This window comes from Sminthopsis crassicaudata, chromosome 4 (assembly GCF_048593235.1).
Source record: "Sminthopsis crassicaudata isolate SCR6 chromosome 4, ASM4859323v1, whole genome shotgun sequence".
In the NCBI taxonomy this organism is placed as follows: Eukaryota; Metazoa; Chordata; class Mammalia; order Dasyuromorphia; family Dasyuridae; genus Sminthopsis; species Sminthopsis crassicaudata.
In genome coordinates, this window is record NC_133620.1 from 170,601,684 (window position 1) to 170,626,001 (window position 24,318).

General features: G+C 36.2%; 1 protein-coding gene across 13 annotated transcripts in view; it reads left to right on the forward strand.

The window, feature by feature from the left end:
* The first annotated feature begins 659 nt into the window (after positions 1-659).
* Positions 660-24,318, forward strand: part of PTPRK (protein tyrosine phosphatase receptor type K) — a 742,018-nt gene continuing 718,359 nt past the window's right edge. For 9 of the 13 annotated variants that reach the window (XR_012489194.1, XR_012489195.1, XM_074309877.1 and 6 more), the window contains exon 1: positions 661-1,010. Coding sequence is in view for 11 of the 13 variants with exons in the window: in XM_074309877.1 (XP_074165978.1) it covers positions 914-1,010 (97 nt within the window). In the remaining 2 variants the exon portion in view is untranslated. Of the gene's footprint in view, positions 1,011-24,318 lie in introns of all 13 variants that reach the window. The other 4 variants (XM_074309869.1, XM_074309871.1, XM_074309872.1 and 1 more) reach the window with 1 other exon arrangement.

A 24,318-nucleotide genomic window follows, 5' to 3' on the forward strand; every position in this document is an offset into this window, starting at 1 on the left:
TCTGCGCGAAGTCTTTCTCAGTCTTCTTCAATTCAACTTTTTCCCCTCTGTGCTTATCTCCACTTTACGCAATTATATAGTTTGTTTGTACATAATAGTTTGTCCATTTCTCTCCCTTCATTAGAATGGAAACTCCTTGAGGGCAGGGACTTTTTGCCTTGGCGCTTCTCACAGTGTCTGGCACATAGTAGGCCTTTAAGAAATTGCTGACTGACTGCTGGAGCAGGGCTACTTCTCGGCTTTTAGAATCAGGGGTGCAGATATTCATTCAAGGACTACTTTTTTTTAGTCCAGCTACCGTTGTTAGAGGTTAGAAAAGGCTGCCATTTCTTCTCCCTTCTGTCTCTAATCTAACCGCGCCCCACAAACACAAGCATAGATCCAGGAAACCGAACAAAAGCGCCTAGGAGCCAAAACAGCAGCCGCGGCTCAATCAAATCGGCAGACAGACCTAGACGGAGTCGAGGAGCGACGCTCCAGGACCGCGCCACTCCGCCGGCATGCTGGGCTTTGGTCTCTCCGGCAGGAGGCGCGGGCGGCCGGGCAGCTTAGGCTAGTGAGTCCCACATTCCAGCGAAGGGTTTGAAAACGGAGGAGGAGACGTCACCCCGTGGGGCTCCTCCCCTCTCCCCTCAATCCCTCCCTCCTCCTTCGTCCAAAGTAACTCTGGACTAACAAGAGTCGCTGCCGCCGCCGCGGAGCATGGAGTGCAACCCGGGTTGCACCGGGACTATGTTCGTCCCTGCTCCCCGGAGCTAGTTGGGAATCTGAGAATAAGCACAAAGAAAGTGATCGCGGTGGGGCTGTCGGAGGTTGGATTTCGGCCCGTAAGGTCTCGCCTCGCCTGGGTTCCACCGGGGGAACGAGAGGGTGTAATTTGCGAAGCGGTTGGAAAACTTCTCCCCAACTCAACATGGATACAGCAGCGTGGGCGCTACCTCCCTTCGTGGCTCTTGTGCTCCTTGCCCCATGGCCTTTCCCGGGAGCTGCCCGAGCCCAGTTCTCTGCAGGTAAGTTGCTTAGTGGCGGCGCGAGTGTCTCATCTTCCTCTCGCCCTCTTACACCTTCCCTCCACTCCTTTCCTCTGGCTAGAGGGGTTTGCTTGGAAGGTTAAGGGAGGGGAGAAGAAAGAAGCCCCCAGGTTGGGGAAAGGTGCTGGGGAGCGCTGGACTGTGCTCGAGTTTCTAGTTGTTGGGAACCGTGGGACAGGAGAGATGAATCTGGTAGGCTACTCTTCGTTCTGGTCACTTTCTTTGTGAAAACCTATTGTTTCATTTCGGACGGTTTCCTAGCCCAGGCTTTGGGTCACTCCTGGATGGCGGCGTCTCGGTGTACTCGTGCTGAAGTATTGCGATTGCCTACTCTTTCCTGCAGGGATTGTTAGCAGCCGAGTCCGGCTCGCTCTGGGTTAGTTAGGTTAAGGGGGAGCAAAAGTACACAGGACTTCTTCAAAGGATATTCTGCAGCTCTTGTTGATAATTAGTTCTAGTTCATTTTTTTCTTTAAAAAAGAAAAAAGAAAAAAAGCTGGCCTCCTAATTGTTGTGGATGGAGAAATGTCGAGCTTCCTTCTTGGCCAGGTAGTGTTTGTCCCAGGAATAATCAAACCTGCCACATTGTCTAACTTATTTTTTTTTTTCTTCCTGCTCCCTCCCCCGTTCTCCTCACCAGCCTGCTTACTAATATTAAGCTATTCCTCTTACTTGTATTGTTGATTTGCTCATCTAGACTTATCGTGTGAGCAAACCATAACTTGAGGAAACTATATTCATGTTCCTTGGAAGCCAGGTTTGGACAAGGTTGAGGCATTGCAGAAATGGGGACCTCGGAGTAGGCTTTAGAAACCAGGCTACAGCTATGCTAAAGTCAACTGGAACTAGGTGGAAGGAGGATCAAGGTGATGGGGTTGGGGAGGAGGGGGGAGGAAATGGAACGAAACTCCTCTCGCCAGGAAAACAAACATATTGGCTCGTAATTCAAGCCAAGAAAAGCCCTTGAACTCGGTCCCTTCCAGAGAATCTGGTCTCTGTTCCCTTTCCCTCGCGACTGGCGCCTTCCCAAATAAAGTAACTTTTTGTCGGTTGCCTCCCGTGTCTCCTCTGAAGCTTTGTGAGTTTCACCTGGTGAATGGCGGCGTGCAGTGGGGCTCTGTATCTCCTACCCGCCAGTCCCAGCAACTTGGCTGGCCAGGCTCCCACAGCTCCACTTCGCTGGGAACTGCATCTGCTGCTTTGGTTGGTTGTGCAGATGGAGACACAGAGGTGGCCAAGTTATTATGGAGAAGATAGAGCGGGGAAGAAGCTTCATAGCTATCTTAGCTATCTAGGTTATCAGCATGTCTATTCTGGAGATGGATAATTAACTTAGTTTATAATTGGTGGCTTCCTCACGTGGTTGTGATTGTTCAATTTTCTGGAGGGCAAAAAATCATCTGCCTGCAGGTTTCTCGAGTATGGCTTTATTGTCCCCTTCTTCTCCTCCGCCCCCTTCCCTTCCCAGGATCTATAAAGGGAATCAGGCTAGAAAAATTCAGGTAGTTCCCTGTGCTGTGTATTCAGTGCAGTCAGGCAGAAATTATGAAATACAACACTTGCAATAAAAGCTGTTCTGAATGTTAGCCATGTAGGTGATATATGCGGAATGCATTTGCTGCTTGTGATGAATGCTCTGATAATAGAATTTAATTTTCCTTATAGTAAACATTACTGCATGCAACTCTGACTTGGTATGACTATTGGTATTGGAGTTGTTCTTGATTTGCAAGGCATTCTATGCAGGCAAGTTGGAGGGAATATTGATTTCTGCCAGTGTTTGTCACTGCATTGAGTGCCTGAGCTGAAAAAGACAAGGAGTTTGTTAATTGAAAGTTTGAACTCCTGGCTAGTAGAGTGATTAAACTACATGTAGTCAAGACTTGTAACTACTATTGTTACAGCAGCTCAGGATATAGTCAGTAGTAAAGAAAATGAACCTTCCATTCCATCACACATTTCTCCCAGCATGTAAATACTTTTTCATCAGAAGAATGCTTTTAGATCAAGGGAGGAGATTGTCTACTGTATGTAGTTTTGGTGTCTCACATGATTTACCAGAGAGCTTCCTATAAAAGTTTTGAGATTAATAAACCAACCCCAATGTTATCCTAGTTTTCTCTGTGGTGTCTTTTGTTCCAAATAATTACTTATTCATTTGTGATTTACATCTGGCCTGTTTCCAAAAATAATACATTCCTAATAATGCTCTATATATTGCTGTGCTGGGGGGCAAATAAATGGTGAAAGACCAGTTAAAGGCTAGTTTGTCTAGGAGGTAAAAGACAGTGAAACTCAATAGATGTTTTCCATCGATATGTAGACTGAGTGGAGTCTGGGTATGACTGGATAATTATCTAGCTAGTGTAATAATAAACATTTAACTGACCCCATCTGACCTGAATAGATTTTCTTTTCTTTTCTAATATTCTCTTTACCCTTTGTATGTTTTTGCATGTCAAGTCTTTATGAATAAAAGGTGGAATAAGTTGTCTTATACAGTGAACTCCAATTAGTAGAATAGTTAATAATAGGATATTCCCAGATGTTCTTTTCTGATTAAGAAAAAAAAAAAAGTTTGTATTTATATTGAACTAAAGTAAAGTAATATGCTTCCTTACTGGGTGTAATCTTCACTGGACAATGTGCAACATAGGTTTTATAAATAAAGACAATTGTGTCATGTCTGATATGAGATTGATTTACATATAATCTGATATTTAGTGTCAGTCTTGGAACTATCCAGTTGTAGAAATTAAAAACTTGTTTTCTTAAGAATAATTTTAGCTGAGATTATCAAAACACTAATATGGGTTATTGCTAATATTAATTACAAGTCCTGTGACAAGCTTGATACAAAAATACAGGTATTAGAAACATAGTAAGCATATTAGTTTGTGAGGTCCTTATGCCAATGTGGAATTTTTCCCTGTGGTGTTTTTTTTTTTTTTACTAGATTTGTAAATGGTAAAGCAGCCAATTCTTTTGGGAAGCCCTTTGGAAAAGCATTTTATAGTTTTTGAAGTGCTGTACAGATGTTAGGTGGTATTAGTGTTATAAAGATTCCTCACTATTGTATGCATTTTAAATTATATACACAAGGGTCAGCTTGCCACTTCCAGAAATTATAGTGTGTGGGCCATTTCAAAATATTCTTGTTTTATGCAGGATACCCTGAAGGCCTTTGGAAGGTTTGATATTCTGCATTATTGCTTTAGTAGCAGACCATTCTGTTACCATTTTAAAATGTACTAGATGTAAGTATAGTTATTTCAGTATTGAAGAATTGTGTGATAGGTTGAAGTGGTGATATGTTATAAATGAAGTTCATTTTAAATAGACCTTCATGTCAAACTCAAATGAACACATGCTCTCATTTTTCTATATTTCACTTAAAACAGCAACACCTGTTTCATAGCTAGGGAGATTAATGTGTAGTAAAGTTAAGTGGTTTGTTTAGATTATTCTGTGAATCAAGGATGAAACTGTACATAGAAAACAAATCTCATATTAAGTTCTGTAGTATAGTGATTTTTGTGGACAGAAGCAGCAGTATCTTGGAAGATCAAAAGCTTAGGCAGTCATTAAGAGCTTAGGAGTTAATCACATTTGGCCACTTACTGATTCTAGGCAAGTCACTTGCCCTCTCTATACCTTACTTTCTTCATCTGTTCAATGAATCCAAATTAATAAAATGCTATATACTGTCCCAGTATTGAATCCTAAATGTCACAAGTTGTCACCTGGCATGGACAATAAAATTTTTCTGTCTTTCACCTTCATCTAGTTCCTTTTAATCAGCATTACCCATAAACACTCTCAATTCTTATCATTTCTAAGAAAAAAGAGATTAATATTCTTTTGTAATTAATAGCCTTGCGTAAATCATTACTTGTGTTCAACAAGTGGGTGAGTGTTTTATTGGCATTTTAAATATTCTACTAGAACTGATTATATTTTACAAGTCAATTTTTTTGGTAATTGATTTTATTTTGAATTCTTGTTGGTTCACTTTGCAATATTAGTGTCCAGAATAATATGCAGTATTTTAGATGCAATCTTATCAGTGTCCTAGAGAGGGACTATTGTCTCTCTAGCATGATGTATGTCTTTGCATGCAGCTCTAGATACTACTTTGAATATAGTTTCATGTCATATTACAAGGCAGATATGTATTCAGTTGCTCTCTTCTAGTTCTTGCATCTCATTTAGCAGTCTGCTTCTAAGTGTTGTATTTTTTGTGTTTAGTTATCTTACCCTGTTTTATATGCAGAAACAAAGATAAAAGTCCTTATTTTAGAGTATGCCTTTGTTTTAATTTTCTGTACATCTATTAACACTCTTCAGTACATTAATTTTGTAAAATCAAAACAAATGTCACCAAAGATCTGTCACAGGGTGTTTCTTGGGAATGGCTCATACGCTAACTTTTAATCTCTTACATACTTTATGATAAAAATTTAGTTTGTTGATTTTTCTTAGTTCATGTAAGACCTCATTTTGTGCCTGGTCTAACCAGATGGGGAAAAACAGATCTGGCTGGCATTAGCTTGTATGGTGCTGACAGCTCTTCCTTTTCTGTTATTAAATGTACATTAAGATGACAAAAAAAAAAAAAATAAATTTTTTTACCCTATGTTGTGACCAAGAAAACTTCTGGTTTTGGACACATTTTTTAAAAACAGAAAATGAGACTCATACCCACTACAAATACCAATCATTTTCTTATTGAACTTTATATCTCTGTCTCTATCACATTACTGTTGGTTTATCAACTTTTACATGCATAGCCATCATGTGGTAGTTATATTTAGGGAAACCTGCTTTGTTGCTTAGTAATATTTTTAGTCCCAGTATCTTCTTGGGTTATTGAAAGTATTAGTAAAAGCATAAGAAATAATATTTAGTGTGGTTTTGAAGTCATAGGAAAGCCTTGAGTATGTTTATAAAAACATGAATTTGAGCTGAAAAGGACTTTAAAGATTTTTCATGTTTGGGGTGTTGTTTTGTTTTCCTCTTCCTATTCCCCTTGCTTGCTGCTCTTCAGGGGATGACTAGAAAGGAATGCAGGAAGACTGACAGACAGGAAACAGCCTAGAGAATTTATAGATTCTTCTATTTTGTTGTTTATAAAGTACACATAAGAAAAAAGTGGAATTCTTTAAGAAGGCATGTTTAATGTTCTTTTACTTTTTTTTCCCCTAAAGAAGGAAAAATTCTATGTTTATTTCATTGTTAGCAACCTTTCTTTAAAGCTATACTTCATCCATTAAGTTGATCAACAATTTCCTCTTGGTGTGTTCCAGCTAGACATTGTCTTTAAGGTTAGATTTATCTGGTCAGTTTTCTTTTGTAAGATTCTTTCTTGCTTCACTCCATATACTTAACTCTATATTACTTTTCCTTTTGTCTAAAAATCTTGTAATGCTTTTAGTACTGCTTTTCTTCATTAAAGCACATGCTAGATGTCATTGTTACAAATATTCTATTCATAAATTCATGGTGTTCTTTATTTCATATTGAAACATAAATTGACATAGATTAGCATTTGTACCATTGACTTTTGAACTTTATGCTGTCTGATCTTTTGCCTTTCACAGATTAGCTATTTATCTTTATCTTTCATGCAAGGTGAAAAACATGGAGTCAGTTATTAAAATATTTTTTAAAATAAATAGGTAATTTGAAAATAATTCTATTTGTTGAAGCAAAATAAATTTTAAAATATTTTTCAGGAAATATTGCTATGTTTGAATATTCGTTATGTTCATTAAATAGTCTTTAAAAAATCTGATTCTGAAGATATTTAGAGACCCAAAATTAATTTCCTGACTATTTTTTGGCAGGAAAAGCTTTGTAAATAGCTTTTCTACTACCATGCTGACTATGTTGGAGGGTGTGGCATCTTTATGCTCTTTTAACATTTTAGTAAAGTGCTTGAGGAATTTTGATTTATAATAATTTTTTCCAATATTGAAAACAAAATTTGATGAATTGTTTTTTTTTTTTTTTAAATGTCACTTTCCTTCCTTTTCAAATGTTGAGATTCTGGGGAATGAAAGAGGGGAGAAATAAGCTTTGGAATGTAAGCACCATAGGGCCTGAATTATAGAACATTATCATTAATGCATTTAACACTGAGCGATTTTTTTTTTTTTTTAATTCTTCATTGCCAACTTGGTAATCCAGAAAGAAAGAAAAAACCCACACATGTCTTATTTTATCACTTGCAATTGTTTTAGGAACAAATTTAGCAGTTCTGAATGAAATCCATGTTTTTGCTTGATACTACTTCAGAACTGTTAAAGGAGTACCATAAACTGGAGGCATCTTAGTGTGGTAGAATGATTCCTGGATCCAGGAGCAGATGACTTGATAAACCCACCTACTGCCTGAATGACCATAGTCTAGTGAATTCATCTCTATAAGCCTTTGCTGATTTCTTAAGTGAGGAGCCCTTACAGCTCTTGGATTCTAATAAGAGTGTCATTGCAACACATTTTCTTAATATGAGAATTTATTTTTATCAGTAGTCATTATTCTATTCTGTGGAAAATGTATTAGCTAAATTAATTAGGTGTGCAAGTTTTTGTTGCTGTTGTTTTTCAGGCCTAATCTTTGTGACCTCATTTGGGCTTTTTTTTTTTGGCAAAGGTACCTGATTTCTTTGCCACTTCCTTCTTCAACTTCTTTTATAAATGAGGAAATTGAAGACAACAGGGTTAAGTGATTTGCCTAAAGGAAGATAGCTGGTAAGGGTTTAAGGACAGATTTCAACTCAGGAAGATGGGCGTTTCTGACTTCAGACTCAGTACTATCCATTGTGCCACTTGTTGCCATATAAATGATTTTACTTGAGGGATAATATGGGATCATAGGATTCATAGCTGGAGAGGGGAAAACTTTTTCTTGCCATGTAATCTGGAAAACTTCACTTAGCTTTTGTATGAACAATGGATCCCCAGTCTTGTAAATATGAGCTAAAATAGAAAAAGCATCCCGTGCTTTGCCACATGAAAGTAGCCAATAACATTAAAAACCTTTTTTTCAGTTGGAACTTTAGCTAGGGAGTGATTGATTTCAACCTGAAGTAAAGTCAGTGACTTCAGCATTAATTGATAATGGTCTGTTGAGGACATTATGTAAGTAAGTATTCAGTCCATCTCTCAAGGATCATGTCCTTATCACTAATAAATATGGCTCCATCAGCACTGAGTAGTTGAGATACACCATAGGTCTTTCTTTGACCCATTAGAATTCAAGGATGCCTCCATTGTGCATCTCTATAAAGGTAAAGGGAATAGATTGGCCTGTAACAATTACAGGGAGAGATCTTTCTCTTAGTCATTGCTGACAAGATTCTTTCCAGTCTTCCTTAATAAGCTGATCCTACACTTGGAAGAAGGTCATTTACTTGAGAGTCAGCATGGCTTCACCAGGGGCTGAGGAACAATTGATAAGGCATTTGCTGTATGACAACTCTGGGAGAAATGCCAGGAGAAGAACAGAGTTCTGTATATAACATTTGTAGTACTGACCCCTTGGTCAGCTGAGAGGGTTTATAGAAAATCATGTCAAAATTTTGTTGCTCAGAGAAGTTATAATATATCAGTTTCATGATGGCATGCTTGCTCCAGGTTCTGGACATTGCTCTTGAGTTTTCCCAGTCACCAATAGAATGAAAGAAAGCTGTGTGCTTGCTCCCATGCCTTTTAGCATGATGTTTTCAGCCATGTTGTCAAACTCTTTCAATGAGGACAAACATGGTATCAAAGCCAGCAACTGTACCGATGGTAAATTCTTCATCTTGAAAAAGCCACAAGTCAAAACTAAAGTAGAGGGAGTGCTGGTACATGATTTTTTTTTTTGTTTCCAGATGATAGTGCACTCATTGCAGCCTCTGAAGCTAAGATGCAACAAAATATGGGTTGATTTTCTGCTGCTTGTGCAAATTTTGGCCTAACAACACTAGATATACAGGTTCTACATCAGCCAGTATTGTACCATGCATATGTGAAACCATTGCCTATAGAAAATGGAGAAGTTTTGAATGCTGTGGATAAGTTCATTTGTTTTGGCAGTATACTTTTCAGCAATGTCCTTATTGATGATGAAGTTGACATGTGCACTGCCAGAGCTAGCCTGGTGTTTGGGAGGCTCCAAAGGAAAGTGTGGGAGAAAAGTAGTATTACACTCACTACCAAATTGAAGGTTTACAGAGCTGTTATGCTGACTTTCTTGATATATGCCTGTGAAACCTGGATAGTATATCAGAGTCAAGCCAAGAAACTGAATTCCTTCTATATGAAATATTTTAGGATGATTCTGAAGATCACCTGGGAGAAAAAGATCCCATTCAGTGAATGGAACTGTCAAGCATTCATACTGTGTTGGACCAACCACATTGTTTGAATGAAAAAAATGTATGTTTGCCAAAGAGTATTTGAGAGAGTACTCACACAGGGCTCTTGTGGTGGTAAGAAAAAAGCAATATAAGGACACTCTCAACGTCTCTCTTGAATTTTAAAATTGATTGTTTTATAAGGGAGACACTGGTACAGAAACACCTGGCATAATATATCCTCATCAGAGAAGGTGCTGTGCTCTGTGAGCAAAACAGAATTGAATTAGTTCAGAAGAAACATTAGATGCACAAAGTTAGAGAAGCCACCCCAAATGTTTCTAGGGATTAATTGTGTCTAACTTGTGGCAGAGCACTCCGAGATCATACTGGTCTGATCAGCCAGAATTAGGCACACTAATTTGATTCTAACATAGTGATGACTTTGAGAACAAAGAACATCAACCAGCTGGAAAGAACCTTAGAGATTACCTAACCTAACCCTTTCATTTTATAGGTGAGGAAGTTGAGGCTCAGAAAGATAGAGGCTTTGCCAGGAAGATGTCAAATAACACTTATTTTCTATGGATGATAACTTGATTCATATCAGTGCATCCTGATAGAGAGGCCAGATAGTATAGTGGATAGAGCAGAGCTAGAAAAGCTTGAGTTTCATATCCACCTCAGATCCATAGATCCTCTATGTGACTAGATGATGAGATGCTAGCAAATCACTTATTTTCTTCAAGTAGCTCCCTAAGATTTTAAATTGTTGGGCAGTTGCTGAATCTGCATTGGTTGGGAGAATTTACTGTCGTGGAGTGTCCTAAACAAATAAAATTACAGTTTTGGGTTATCCCCTAATATCTCTGCACAGCTTATTTGAAGGGAAAGTAATTCTTTCCCCCATTTTGTGGATGGAAAAACTGAATTGTATAGAGAGCTCTGTATATGCATTGTGATTTATAATTTAACCTTTTGAAGTTAAAAGAATCTTTGGGGACTAAACATAAATATATGCTCAACCTTTCTCTAACCTGTCATTCTGCTAAAAAGCAGCTATTAATGGGCTTTGCTTTCCTAAAGCCCATTCTTGTGTTGCTTTGCAAGAGAAGCAGCTGACTGGCCCCAGAAATTCCCCTCAGTCAGAATTGAGCAACAGAATAATGTACAACAGTTTAAACAGAAGTCTGAGTGAATGACATTCCTTGACTCAGTTTGAACAAACTGACTCACTGAACAAACAACAACTTTAGATGCTGTCATTCTCTCAAATCCACCTCTTGAATCACCAGGTGATTTCCTCATACTATCCCATTGCCTTACCAAAACTGCAGTGTTCCAGGATAGAGGTTATACATGAAGAGTCTGCTTGAAAAGATTTGCTATGTGGACTTACGTGTAAAGAGAAAATTTTTTCATGATGAATAAATTGATGACTGCATCATGAAGGTGATTATTGCTTTAGCAGAAAATTTTTGTCTATGGACAGCTTACACTCAGCTATATTAAAGCAAGTAGAGATTTAAGAGTCAGAAAGAAGAAAGCTGCTTTTAATGGGAATGAAAAGAATGGGGGGGGGGACACAACTGTATTTCACTGTTATTGCATTAAGTCTAGGAAGGTAAAGTTCCTGGGAGAGAAGAGGAGTGGAAAGAAGAGAGGAAGGAAAGGGAGGGGAGACATGGGAAAGAGAAAGGAGAAGAGATAGTAAAAAGAGGAGAAAGGAAGAAAAGAGGCAAAAAGAAGTAAGTGAAGAGGAGAAAGAAGGGAAGAAGAGTTGAGGGGAAAAGAATAGAGGGAGGAGAAAAATGGGGAGGAGGAAGTAGGAGAAGAGAGAGAAAAAAGAGGAGAGGAAATAATAGGAAGGGAGGAAATAGAAGAGTTAGAGGAAAAGGTGAGCAGAGGAGAGAGAAAAAAGGAATGTAGTAGGGGATGATGGAGGGGAAAGGAGAGAAGAGAAAGGGAGGGGAAGAAGGGACAGAAAAAAGTGAAGGAGAAGAGAAAAGGGGAGAGGAGGGAAAGGAGGGAGAAAAAAGAAAGAAAAGGAGAGTAGGGGAGAAGAGAGAAAGAGAAGGAGATATAGAGGGGAGAAAGAAGTGTGAAAATAAAATGAGGGAAGAGAGAAGAGTAGTGGAGAGGGAGTGAAGGGTAGGAGAGATGAAAGTAAGGAGGAGAGAAGGGGAGATGTGTATCAAATTTGATGTGACATAAGAACAAAAGGCATCAATTAAAAATAAAGGATTATATCTGATTCCTAAGAACCAAAGCAATATAAGATTGAATTGTACTTAAGTTCACTTTTGCTAGTAAAATTGATTTTGGAAGCTAAAATGAAATAATTTCTATTTCTTTAAATGTTGCTAATGACATATTTTCTTAATAGATTCTTAGTCTTAGATGAAAATTTTGAATCATCTTACACACCTTTACCATCCACCCTCTTTAAAATTCCTGCTACACTGTCCTAGATGATGTTTTTCTCTTCTGAATACATTTTAAGAGTGTTTGTAATAAGAATACTTTCTTAAGGGGGCAGTAATATTTAATGAATGAAAGTTCGTAAGTAAAATTTATTAAATATTACTAGTATCTTTTTGTTGTCTGTACTCCATATTAAAAAAAAAAAAAAAGCTAAAAAAAAACCCCAAGCTCTGAGATTCTTGTCAGTTTTCTCAAAAGAGAAATTATGATGCCATATATAGTGTATAGTATTGGTGTCAAAACATAATTTTACTTGAATTAAATAGCTTAGCTTGGCATTCTAAAAGAAATGGATTTTCCCAGAAGACCTAATTGTCATCTTATTAATGAGCCTGTAAGTGTTTTTCTTGATTCATTTACTATTCTAAGTGTGTCTACTTTTCCTGACTGTTTCTGCAGTGAAGTCTCTGATTAAATCATGACTGCTGTATTTGTTTTTTGCTGCCCACCAGCAATTCAGAAAATATCGAAAGAATGATAAGGTTGTGACAGAGGCTAATGAAAAACAAGAAGGGTAAATTAATGTTAATCTCGAGTGCTCAGGCATAACTTGGTGGCTTACATGAGTATGAGAAATATTTTGTATAAACTATGGTAGGAACTGAAGGGGGCAGGCTCAGTGTCATTATGGAAATATTCTTTGCATATATTTTAGTCCACTTTCATTGTCACCTTTAAAATGAAAATTTCAGAAAGCCACATTTTTCAGAAGTGATAATTCTGTTCATTTCTTCTTAAAGGGCTGGAGTTCGCCCAAGCCACTTTTTATTTTATTTCTTCTTTCCCTCTAACATTTGTTTTTATAATCCAGAGTTACTTTATATTTAGCTCAGAAGAATGTTCTCAATTAATATGGATATAAAAAAGACAAAATCTGAATTGGTATTTTTGTGGGGGAAGGAGGTCAGGCTAGGTTGAGGAATAGGTAGAGCCTGAAGTTAGGTACTTATTTCTTTAGTTCAAATGTGGCCTCAGACATTAACTATGATTCCCTGGTCAAGTTTTTTAACTGGTTGTTTCATTTTTCTCTTCTATAAAATGAGCTAGAGAAGGAAATGGCAAACAGTCTGGTGTCTGAAAAAAAAAAAAAAAACATCAAATGGGGTCATGTAGGATTGGACATGACTGAAAATGATGGGACAACTGATATTTTTAGTAAACAGTAATCAAAAAATGAAAACAAAAAAGGAATTGATGGTGAAAATGAATAAGAAAATTACTATGTATTTTTAAAAATCCTGTAATTTTGTGTATTTAGCCTAATATAATAGGTAATCTGAAAGACCTGGGTTCAAGTCTTTTATGTGGCTCATATGGTTTGGAATGCTTGTCTGAGGTAGGATTTGAACTCAGGCCTTCCTGACTCCCATCTCTGAACTCTATGCAATGTATCACCTAACTATCAAAGACCTTAGATCAGCTGATAAAGTTTAATTATCCTGAGGAATAAAAGGAAGACAGAAGAGCTCCATAGCCAGGTCTTTGAGGTATTTAGGCCTGGACTTTTCTTAATTTCATTTATCCGTTCCCCCTTCCTCCCCATAGAAGTAGAGTAATAAAGTATCTCTCAAAGTTTTGGAGGACATTTTGTTTCTTTGTTCAAAGTGAATGTGAAGATAGGATTTGCATGGTGGGGATATGTTGAAGCAACATGGAGAAGTATTTGGAGTCAGTAAGGACTAGGTCCATATGTTATTTCTTGATACTTGTTAACTTTGTAACGACCAGGCAAAATAGTTAAACTTTGCTTCCATTCTTTATTTGTAAACTCAGGATATCAATCTCCAATACCTATGCTATAAGGTTATTGTGGGATCAAATGAAGTGATATAGGAAAAAGAACTTTGCAGGTGTTAAAACCAATTGAGTCAGCTTTTATTACGTCTGCTTTTTAGTTCTTAATATAGTCAATAAACTGTTTACCATATGCCAGGAACTTGAAAAGTTTGCATCATAGTTTGTGTAAAAAAGGGTTTTTTGACTGGCTTTCATCATGAATTTCATTGAAGCATGAATGCTTTCTTAAACTAAATAACCGTACTTCCTTATTATTGTCCTGGAGGACTCCTATATCCTGGAATATCTTGGATATCAATATTTTAGGTGATAAAAATATTTTAGTTAAAAGTCTTTTACATATTAGGGAAATAGTTTATGTAATCTCTAAATTATTCTTCCCTAATTTATATCGGTGCCTTATATTTAGATAAAATTTGAAAATTTACAAAATGCTTTCTAGACTATTGCCTTACTAGGTAGATTGTTTTGAATACAATTTGGGAAAACATTTTTACAGTCAAAGGTTCTGATAAAGCCTCATTTCCAAAATATATAAAGAACTGACTCTAATTTAAAGAAATCAAGTCATTCTCCAATTGATAAATGGTCAGACAATTTTCAGATGAAGAAATAGAAACTATTTCTAGCCATATGAAAAGATGCTCCAAATCATTATTAATCAGAGAAATGCAAATTAAGACAACTCAGATACCACTACATACCTATCAGATTGCTAGGATGACAGGAAAAGATAATGCTGAATGTTGGAGATGTGGGAAAACTGGGATACTGATGCATTGTTGGTGGAATTGTGAATGCATCCAACCATTCTGGACAGCAATTTGGAACTATGCTAAAAAAGTTATCAAACTGTATATACCCTTTGATCCAGCAGTGTTACTACTGGGCTTATATCTTAAAGACATCTTAAAGAAGGGAAAGGGACCTGTATGTGCAAAAATGTTTGTGGTGGCCCTTTTTGTAGTGGTTAGAAATTGGAAATTGAATAGATGCCCATCAATTGGAGAATGGCTGAATAAGTTGTGGTATACGAATGTTATGGAATATTATTGTTCTGTAAGAAACGGTCAGCAGGATGATTTCAGAAAGGCCTGGAGAGACTTACATGAACTGATGCTGAGTGAAATGAGAAGGACCAGGAGATCATTATATACTTCAACAACAGTACTATATGATGATCAATTCTGATGGACATGGCTCTTTTCAACAATGAGATGAACCAAATCAGTTCCATTTGTTCAATAATAAAGAGAACCAGCTACACCCAGTGAAAGAACTATGGGAAATGAGTATGAACCACAACATAGCATTTCTACTCCCTTTGTTTTTGTCCGCTTGCATTTTTAATGCCCTTCTCAGGTTATTTTTACCTTATTTCTAAGTCCAGTTTTTCTTGTGCAGCAAAATAACTGTACAGATATGTATACATATATTGTACGTAACACATACTTTAACATATTTAACATATATTGGTCTACCTGCCATCTAGGGGAGGGAGTGGCGGGAAGGAGGGGAAAAGTTGGAACAGAAGGGTTTACAAAGGTCAATGCTGAAAAATTTCCCATGCATATATCTTGAAAATAAAAAGCTATTAAAAAAAAAAAAAGAATATAGTTGAATTACAAACGAGGAGGGCAACATTTTAGTTCATTAATTTGTTTAATAATGATAGCCAACTTTGTTTTGCTGTGTACTTCATAAATACAACCATCATTTTGTGGATGAAAAGGCAATAATGGTTGTGCCTAGGGCTACATACCTATTAAGTGTCTGCTGCTGGATTTGAATTAGAGTCTTCTTGATGCCTTGTGTATCCATTTAATACACAATCATTATCACTTGTGATATAATACTTTCAACTAGTCTACTTATTTGTGAATTAGGCTTATTTTGTGTAAAAATATTTTTTTTGTTTTTTTTAAGCATTTTTTTCTTCCATTTGAAAGAAAATCTGATGAACTATTAATGTAAACTGGAAGTTCTTTAATCAACTACAGAACAATTTATCATTTTAGCAACTGTTATGCAAAATTATACAATTAAAGATGACTGATAATTTTTTGTCTACTTCTGCTGGCTTTAAAAATAATTTTGAGAAGAATGTTAGAAAATTTCAGCTGGATTTCATTGATAGAGGATGTTTAATTGACTGATACAGATTGCAAATCCTTTCCATGCATTAGTAGACATTTTTTAACAAATTTCTATTCCCTCAAATTTCAAAACCTAGAGACTAACCTCTCATAATGCCACTAGTATGACAACTGAATCCCCAGAAGACTTTTTTTTTTTCATTATGGGATTTGATGACAAGAGTTGTACTTTATTGGATATTGCCCTGAAGAATCCAGTGTTAACCTTTGTGACACAACATGGCATCAGAGTCTGACTCTCTATGGGGGAGTAAAGAGAACCTTCTTCCATGTCTCAGTGATCTCATAGTTGTGGGCATTCCTTCAGCTCATCTCATTTTCAATCCACCTGCTTATTTTTTTCCTTTGAAATTTTTGTACATATATTTCCATAAAGCATCTATAGAAGATACACCTAGGTCTACTTTTGTTGTATTTAATATTTGGGGTGTATCAGTGCTCTGTTGTTTTTCTCTCTTATTCTATGACTGATCCACTTCTTTTTCAGATATACACGTCCCCTTAATATCTTATGCTATATATATATATATATATATATATATATATATATATATATATATATATATATATATATATATATATATATTTTTTTTTTTTTTTTTTCTGTGCTTAACCCTTTATGGAAAAGATGCTAATCATCTCAAACCATTAATTTCATCTACAGTTTGATAATTATGAGGTTATTTCCACTATTTCCATGGGTATCCTTGAAAAAAACTTTTTTTAAAGGGCCATGTAGCGAGCTGTCGTCTCCAGAAGCTGCCGGATCGCTCTCTGGGAAGAGATCTGCTGTGTCTACTCAAATCTTTCAGACAGATTCTTCTTCCTGTAGTGAACCGTTGTCTCCAGGCAGTTGCTGTTAACTCTTGTCCTTAGAAGTGACTTCCCTTCCTGCAGAGAGCCCCGTCAAGCCTGATGCAATGCAGAGTCTTTCTTCTTGAATCCTGGCTCTGAATCTACAACAAGAGATACAAAGAGAAATTCCATTCAAAATAACAGTCGATAGTATAAAATATTTGGGAATATATCTACCAAAGGAGAGTCAGGAATTATATGAGCAAAATTACAAAACACTTGCCACAAAAATAAAGTCAGATTTAAATAATTGGAAAGACATTCAGTGCTCTTGGATAGGCCGAGCGAATATAATAAAGATGACAATACTCCCCAAATTAATCTATTTATTTAGTGCTATTGCGAAGGTCTGGTCTAGCTCCTCTTGTCAGGATAAGCAAAAGTCCTTGCCCCACGTTGGGCGCCAATTGTAACGAGCTGTTGTCTCTAGAAGCTGCCGGATCACTCTCTGGGAAGAGATCTGCTGTGTCTTCTACTCAAATCTCTCCGACAGATTCTTCTTCCTGTAGTGAACCGTTGTCTCCAGGCAGTTGCTGTTAACTCTTGTCCAGAGAAGTGACTTCCCTTCCTGCAGAGAGCCCCGTCAAGCCTGATGCAATTCAGAGTCTTTTTTTTTTTCTTGGAGTGCTGTCCTCTTTATCCTCCCAGAGAATGGGCGTGGGATAATGCAAGGGCTTCTGGGAAGAACCACTTCAGCCAATGGGCTTGCTCCTTCTATCAAGTCAACCTGAGTTCTCACCTTGTAATTGTCCAGAAAACCTGAATTCTCACCTTGTCACTGTCCAGACAACCTCAGTTCTCACTTAGTAATCCTAACACCATGATAAATGTTTTTTTGTATATGAGGGTCTTTTTCTTTGTCTTTGGTTTGTTTGGGAGGTCAGTGGATTTAATTTTAAAGGTTTATTATAGGATTACATTTATAAGCTAATTCAGAGGAACCTGTGCAGTCAGTCTGTAATATAACTGAAATCCTTTCTTTAATTTAATTCAATTAATAATTAATTAATAATTATTACAATTATAATATAATATGCTAAATAATAACAAAAATAAAATAATAATTAATTTAAAATAATTTAAAGTCACCAATCTTCCCAGGCTTTCTTTTCTTTAGCTACAAAATGAGGGGATTTTATGTGATGATATCTAAGGTCCCTTCCAGCTTTAAATCTGTGATCCTCATTATTAGTGCTGTTGTGATATTAGTATTTAAGATAGGAAGCAATAAACATAACATTTCAGTGCTGTTGCTGGAGTAAAAGTGAGTTTAATTTACACAAGAATGTGGGAGAATAGATCAAATCCTTTGTGGAAATTCTGAAAGGGATCTTTGCAGTACTTTGAAGAGATTTAGAGATTGAAGGCAGTGGTACTAATTTCATTTCATTCAATTTCCTTTTTCTTGGTAGGAGTATATTCCTGCTATTGCTTTTATCTTCAGCCCTAGAATTGGCAATTTCTATTATCTAATTTCTTGGTTTTCCAGATGAAGAAATTGAGGCTCAGAAAAACCGTGGTTCACCTATGGTCAGACTCAGAATAAGTGGCAGACATGGAATTTGAATCTAGTTTTTTCTGGTGCCAGTCAAGTACTTGCCACAGTACCCAATGCCTTTTATGTTTCTTCATTGGCTCTCATGCGAAATAAAGGCAGGCAGAAAATATTTTCAGAGTATAATTGTAAAAATTGTAAGAGATACAATGGAATTGAAATAATGATGCAGCTTTACATTTGTACAGCAGTTTGTGATTTATTAAGGGCTTTAATGTACATAGATAGCACATTAGAAAGAATATTGGCCCTGTAATCAGGAGGACTTAGTTCACATTTGACCTCAGACAATTACTAGTTGTATGACCCTGGGCAAGTCACTTAATTCTATTTGCCTCATTTTCCTCATTTACAAAACAAGCTGGAGAAGGAAATAGCATACTACTGCAGTATCTTTGCCAAGAAAATCCCAAATGGAATCACAAAGAGCTAAACATGACCATTTGATCCCTCAAATGGTTCCATGGAGGAATAAGTTAAAGAGCCACAATCAGGGCTGTACAATAATAACTTGCTCTATGTCATAGAGCCAGGAATGGAACACAGGTCTTCTGACACCTAACTTCAGAAGTCTTTCAAATTTCTCAGATTTTCATCTCCAAAGAGAAGATGTTTGTCTCCCAGAGTTCAAGTTGGAGCCAAGTTAAGAAGGAAAGATAGCTCCTCTGGGTCTGGGGTCTTCCTCCCTAGGATCTCTCTAAATAGGAAAAGATGATTAAATTTTATTTGCTGTGGGTAAAAAGGGCTGTGATCCTTTGGTTATTATTCAGAGTGAATAAATTAGCTTTGGGATAAGTAGAGGAAGTGATAAGTCATATACTGTTGGCTGGTTGAGAATATAAATACCTTACACATATTTTAAGATTTAAGTCAAATTGGGATTTGGAGTGAGCATGAGATGTGGAATGGAGTAGATAAGATTTCCGGATGCTTCCAAATCACTATTGATCAGAGAAATGCAAATTAAGACAACTCTGAGGTATCATTACACACCTGTCAGATTGGCTAAGATGACAGGAACAAATAACGATGAATGTTGGAGGGGCTGTGGGAAAACTAGGACACTGATGCATTGTTGGTGGAGTTGTGAAAGAATCCAACCATTCTGGAGAGCAATCTGGAATTATGCCCAAAAAGTTATCAAAATGTGCATACCCTTTGACCCAGCCATACTACTACTGGGCTTATACCCCAAGGAACTACTAAAGAAGGGAAAGGGACCTATATGTGCCAAAATGTTTGTGGCAGCCCTTTTCATAGTGGCTAGAAGCTGGAAGATGACTGGATGTCCATCAATTGGAGAATGGTTGGGTAAACTATGGTATATAAATGTTATGGAATATTATTGTTCTATAAGAAATGACCAACAGGAGAAATACAGAGAGGCTTGGAGAGACTTACATCAACTGATGCTGAGTGAAACGAGCAGAACCAGAAGATCATTATACACTTCAACAATGATACTGTACGAGGATGTATGCTGATGGAAGTGGATTTCTTCAACATAGAGAAGAGCTAATCCAATTCCAATTGATTAATGATGGACAGAACCAGCGACATCCAGAAAAGGAACACTGGGAAATGAACGTAAACTGTTATTTTTACCTTCTGAATCCAATTCTTCCTGTGCAACAAAAAATTCGGTTCTACACACATATATTGTATCTAGAATATACTGTAATATATTTAACATATATAAGACTGCTTGCCATCTGGGGGAGGGGTTGGGGGAGGAAGGGAAAAAATCTGAATAGAAGTAAGTGCAAGGGATAATGTAAAAAGTTACCCATGCATATGTACTGTCAAAAAAAAGTTATAATTATAAAATAAAATAAAAATTAAAAAAAAATCACATCCATCAGAATTGATCATCAAAAAAAAAAAAAAAAAGAAAATTATCTATGCATATGTTTTGAAAATAAAAAGCTTTAATTAAAAAAAAAAAAAAAAAAAAAAGAGTTCCGGATGCAAGTCAGGGGATTTGAATTGAAATCCCACCCTGGAAACTAGCTGTATGATCTTAGGCAAATCACATAACTTCCTTGAGCCTCAGTTTTCCTATCTGTAAAGTGGGGATTAATAATGATAATGCAGAACATCTCAGTTTGATAAAAGCAAACCCTTTGAAACTCTATGTAAATGTGTGGTATTTGGCAACATTTTTACTGTTTTCCTCATTGACTGACTTAGGTTAGTTTAAAAGGCTTGAAGTAGAAAATAAGTTAGATCAATTTAATAATGATACAGAAAATGAGAGCTGAAGTCTTTATTTTTTAGCTTTTATTTTTAATTTTTTTGCATTCTTTAAATTTATTTTTATAATATATTTTAACATTCATTTAAAAAGTTTTGCATTCCAATTTTTTTTTTCTTCCCTTAACCCCTCCCATATCCATTGGGAAGGCCAAAAGGATATATATGAAGTCATGTAAACTAGTTTTCCATATAAGCCATCTTGCAAAAAAACAAAAACAAGAAAAATAAAGTTTAAAAAGTTAAAAAATAAAGTTAAAAAGTATTCTTCAATCTGCACTGAGTTAATCAGTTCTTTTTCTAAAAGTGTATAGCATTTTTTCATCATGGTTTCTTTGTAATCATCTTGGATTGTTTTAGCTTTCTTTTAGAAATTGAGGTGACAAAATTTCTATTTTTTCAGGATTCTTTTTTTTTTTTTGTAAAGTTTAAGTTGGTTGCTTTATTGAAAGTTTGAAAGAGGAGCACAAGAAAATTGTCTCATTCCATTGGTCTTAATGTAGTATTAAACATGAGGTGATTAAAGTTAAGGGTCTTCAGTCACATGGCCATATAGGCATTTAAGTTGAGAACAAATTTTTTAATCTTCTTGTTTTTTTTTTTTCCCTGAGGCAATTGGGGTGAAGTGATGTTAGGATTCTTACAAGGTGCTAAGTCATTGGAATGAATAGAGACAATAATTATCTAATTTAGCATGGTTCAATATGATTGATCTGATCCTACAAGGAGATGTTATAAGCCAGAACTTGAAACAAGGTACTGAGTGGAATTGAGAAGACAATAGTTAAATCTAATTTAGCATTTATTTAATCCTACAACAAATAATGGTTTCCTCATGATATAACGTTTAGTGTATACTCAGTGTGGAACATATAAGCGAGAAGCTCTCAGAATTTTGGGAGAAATTTGGGAGAGGGCCAAGAAGAAGCTCCAGAAGATTGAGTGAAGATTCATTCCCATGTCCACGTTTGTGCTGGCTGGAGACATTCGGACAAGAGCTCTGGGGAACCAAGGAGAGAGGAAGGCCTCCAGAAAACTAGCCAAGCCCCAAGTGAAGGAGATAAGATTTTGGTAGAGACAATAAAGGAGCTGGACTCTATTTATTTATTTAATTTTATAATTATAACTTTTTTTTTTTTTGACAGTACATATGCATAGGTAATTTTTTTGACATTATCCCTTGTACTCCCTTCTGTTCCGAGTTTTTCCCCTCCTTCCCTCCACCCCTTCCCCTAGGTGGCAGGTATTCTCATACATATTAAATATCTTATAGTATATCCTAGGTACAATATATATGTGCAGAACCGAATTTTGTTGTTGTTGTTGCAAAGGAAGAATTGGATTCAGAAGATAAAAATAATCTGGGAAGTAAAACAAAAAAAATGCTCAGTTTATACTCATTTCCTAGTGTTCCTTTTCTGGGTATAGCTGATTCTGTCCATCATTGATCAATTGGAATTGGATTAGGAGCTGGACTTTAACTTCTGGCTGTATTTTGGTATTATTGAACTGAACTGAAAGGAAGGCTGCCTCCAGAAGCCTCCCCAAGAAACCTGCTCACAGAGAACGATTACAATTTAGAAAAAAGAACATTACAAAGTGACTTGCCCAGGGTCACACAACTAGGAAGTGTTAAGTGTATGAAGCCATATTTGAACTCAGGTCCTCCTGACTTCAGGACTGGTGCTCTATCCACTGCATCACTTAGCTACCCCATCTTGTTACCGCCCATAGGAAGATCATAGCATTACTGATCTAAAGTTGAAAGAATCCTCAGAAGACATCTAGTCCTAGTTCCTTACTTTACAGATGAAGAAACTGATGCCCAGGGAGGTTAAGTCACTTGCTCAATGATGAACACAGGGGCAAGGATTCATGTCTAGTTCATATCCAGTGCTCTTTCTATTTGTCCATTTCTTTTTTTTTTCCATTCCTAAAAATGAAGTTATCACCATATCACATTCCTACTTAATAAATGTGGTTGCTCCCTTTTACCTCCACAGACACAAAATCCTATTTGGCATTCACATTCTCTGATAATCTGCTTTTTCACCTACTTTTTCAGTTTTCTTACATCTTAACTACTCTTACCCTGCAGCTCCTATATCTTGAAGTCCAGTGACACCTGGCTTACTATCCTGCTTTTGTTTGTTCCCTCATTAGGGTTATGTTTTGCTCCTTGAATCATTCTAGCTAATTTAAAAGATATTAAATACATGGATTAAAATATACTCAACTTGTGATTATTCTAGGAAGCTTTTTGATTTTCCAGATTTCTGAATTTGACTTCATGAGTTGGATGAAAATCAATCCAGTTCAAATTTCATTTTTTTTTCTCCTCCCTTATCCTTCTTTTCCCTTGCTCCTCTTGTCCTTTTCTTCCTTCTTCACATTCTCCCATTTTACTTCCTTTTCCCTTTCCTTCTTTTTTTCCCTCCTTCCCTTCTTCCTTATTCTAATTGGGCTGGGGAATATAGTGAAGTAGATTGTGGATTCTATTTGGCTATGCTGTCTTAAATAGCATAAAAATACATGATTGGTTGTAAATTTTTCTAACTAGCCTTTGAGGTTAACTATATTGAGAAATGAGAGTTTTAATCTCTACTTATTTAACTGAGAACAAATTGAGAGGCGAATAACAAGAGGACAAAGTTTTCTTTCAGGCAAGTTTTATGTATGTCATTGAGAATAAAATAAGTCTTTTTAGGAGCCAGAATTTTTGGGTATACTGTTGGGAATTTAAAAGCTCAAATAGAAGAGAAATTTGTCTACACACATGTATTGAATTTATACTTAGTATCAGTGATATTGGTGATGTAAAGGGTGTATCAGAAATCTGATTCTAGTAAACTGGCATACTATAGCATATTGATTAATAGGTGTCAGCAAACAATAGTACCATTCATATGTTAACTATAATCATCTTAATATTGAACAGGACTGAAAATATATGTGTGTGTTTCAAATTTGAAATTAACATGGCAAAACACAAGTAGGCAATGCCTATTATGCTTTTTGGTACTTTAAGATTTTTTTCCCTTTAGCTTCCATAAAGAGACCTTTAAAAAATCCATTACTGAGAAATCATAATAAGAAACTGTTTGCTTGAATCCTTAACATGGTGAGGTTTTCACAGCTTGAACTTCTATCAAAACATAACTTTTTTTTTGTGGAAGGGAAATTTTTTCTTTTGTGGTCATAGCTACATAAAGTGTCCCATAAATGAGAAGTATTTACTAAATTCTGTGGATCTTAGCAGTACTCAGTTCAGTGGATACTCACCATAACTAGGGGAAAAAAATATTCTCTATTATCTCCTCCTTATAGGAAAAACAGCTCCTTTTAATTATCTTCAATAGATTGCAAGCTTTTAGAGGGTTCATCTCAGATGTATTTAATTTGCTTTTTGTTCTGGATCCTGATCGACTCCAACTTCAATTCATGCTGAGTAAGTGCTTTTTAATCGGAATTGAGTAGCAGTAATTAGTTCATATCTTTCCTAGTTTGTATGAGGAAAGATTAGAATGCACTTTCCAAAGTTGAACCTCCTTTAGTCTGTCCTGAATATGTACTCAAAGACAAGTTCAGAGACTTCTAGAATGTATTTTGCCAATGACTCTTGTGCTTTTGGAAATACTTTTTTTTTTTCCCTAGAAAGCTTAAAAAAAAAAATAAAGTAGAATATGCATTTTCTGTTCCTGTATGGGATGCAAGACAGAGGCTAGCTTAAAATGCCAGCTATATATGTAATATGTGAATTGTTTTAAAAGTGGTTGGTGGATATTCAGTGCTTGTAGAGGACAGATGATCCTCTGAGTTAACTTCTTTTTTCAAAACTATATTACTA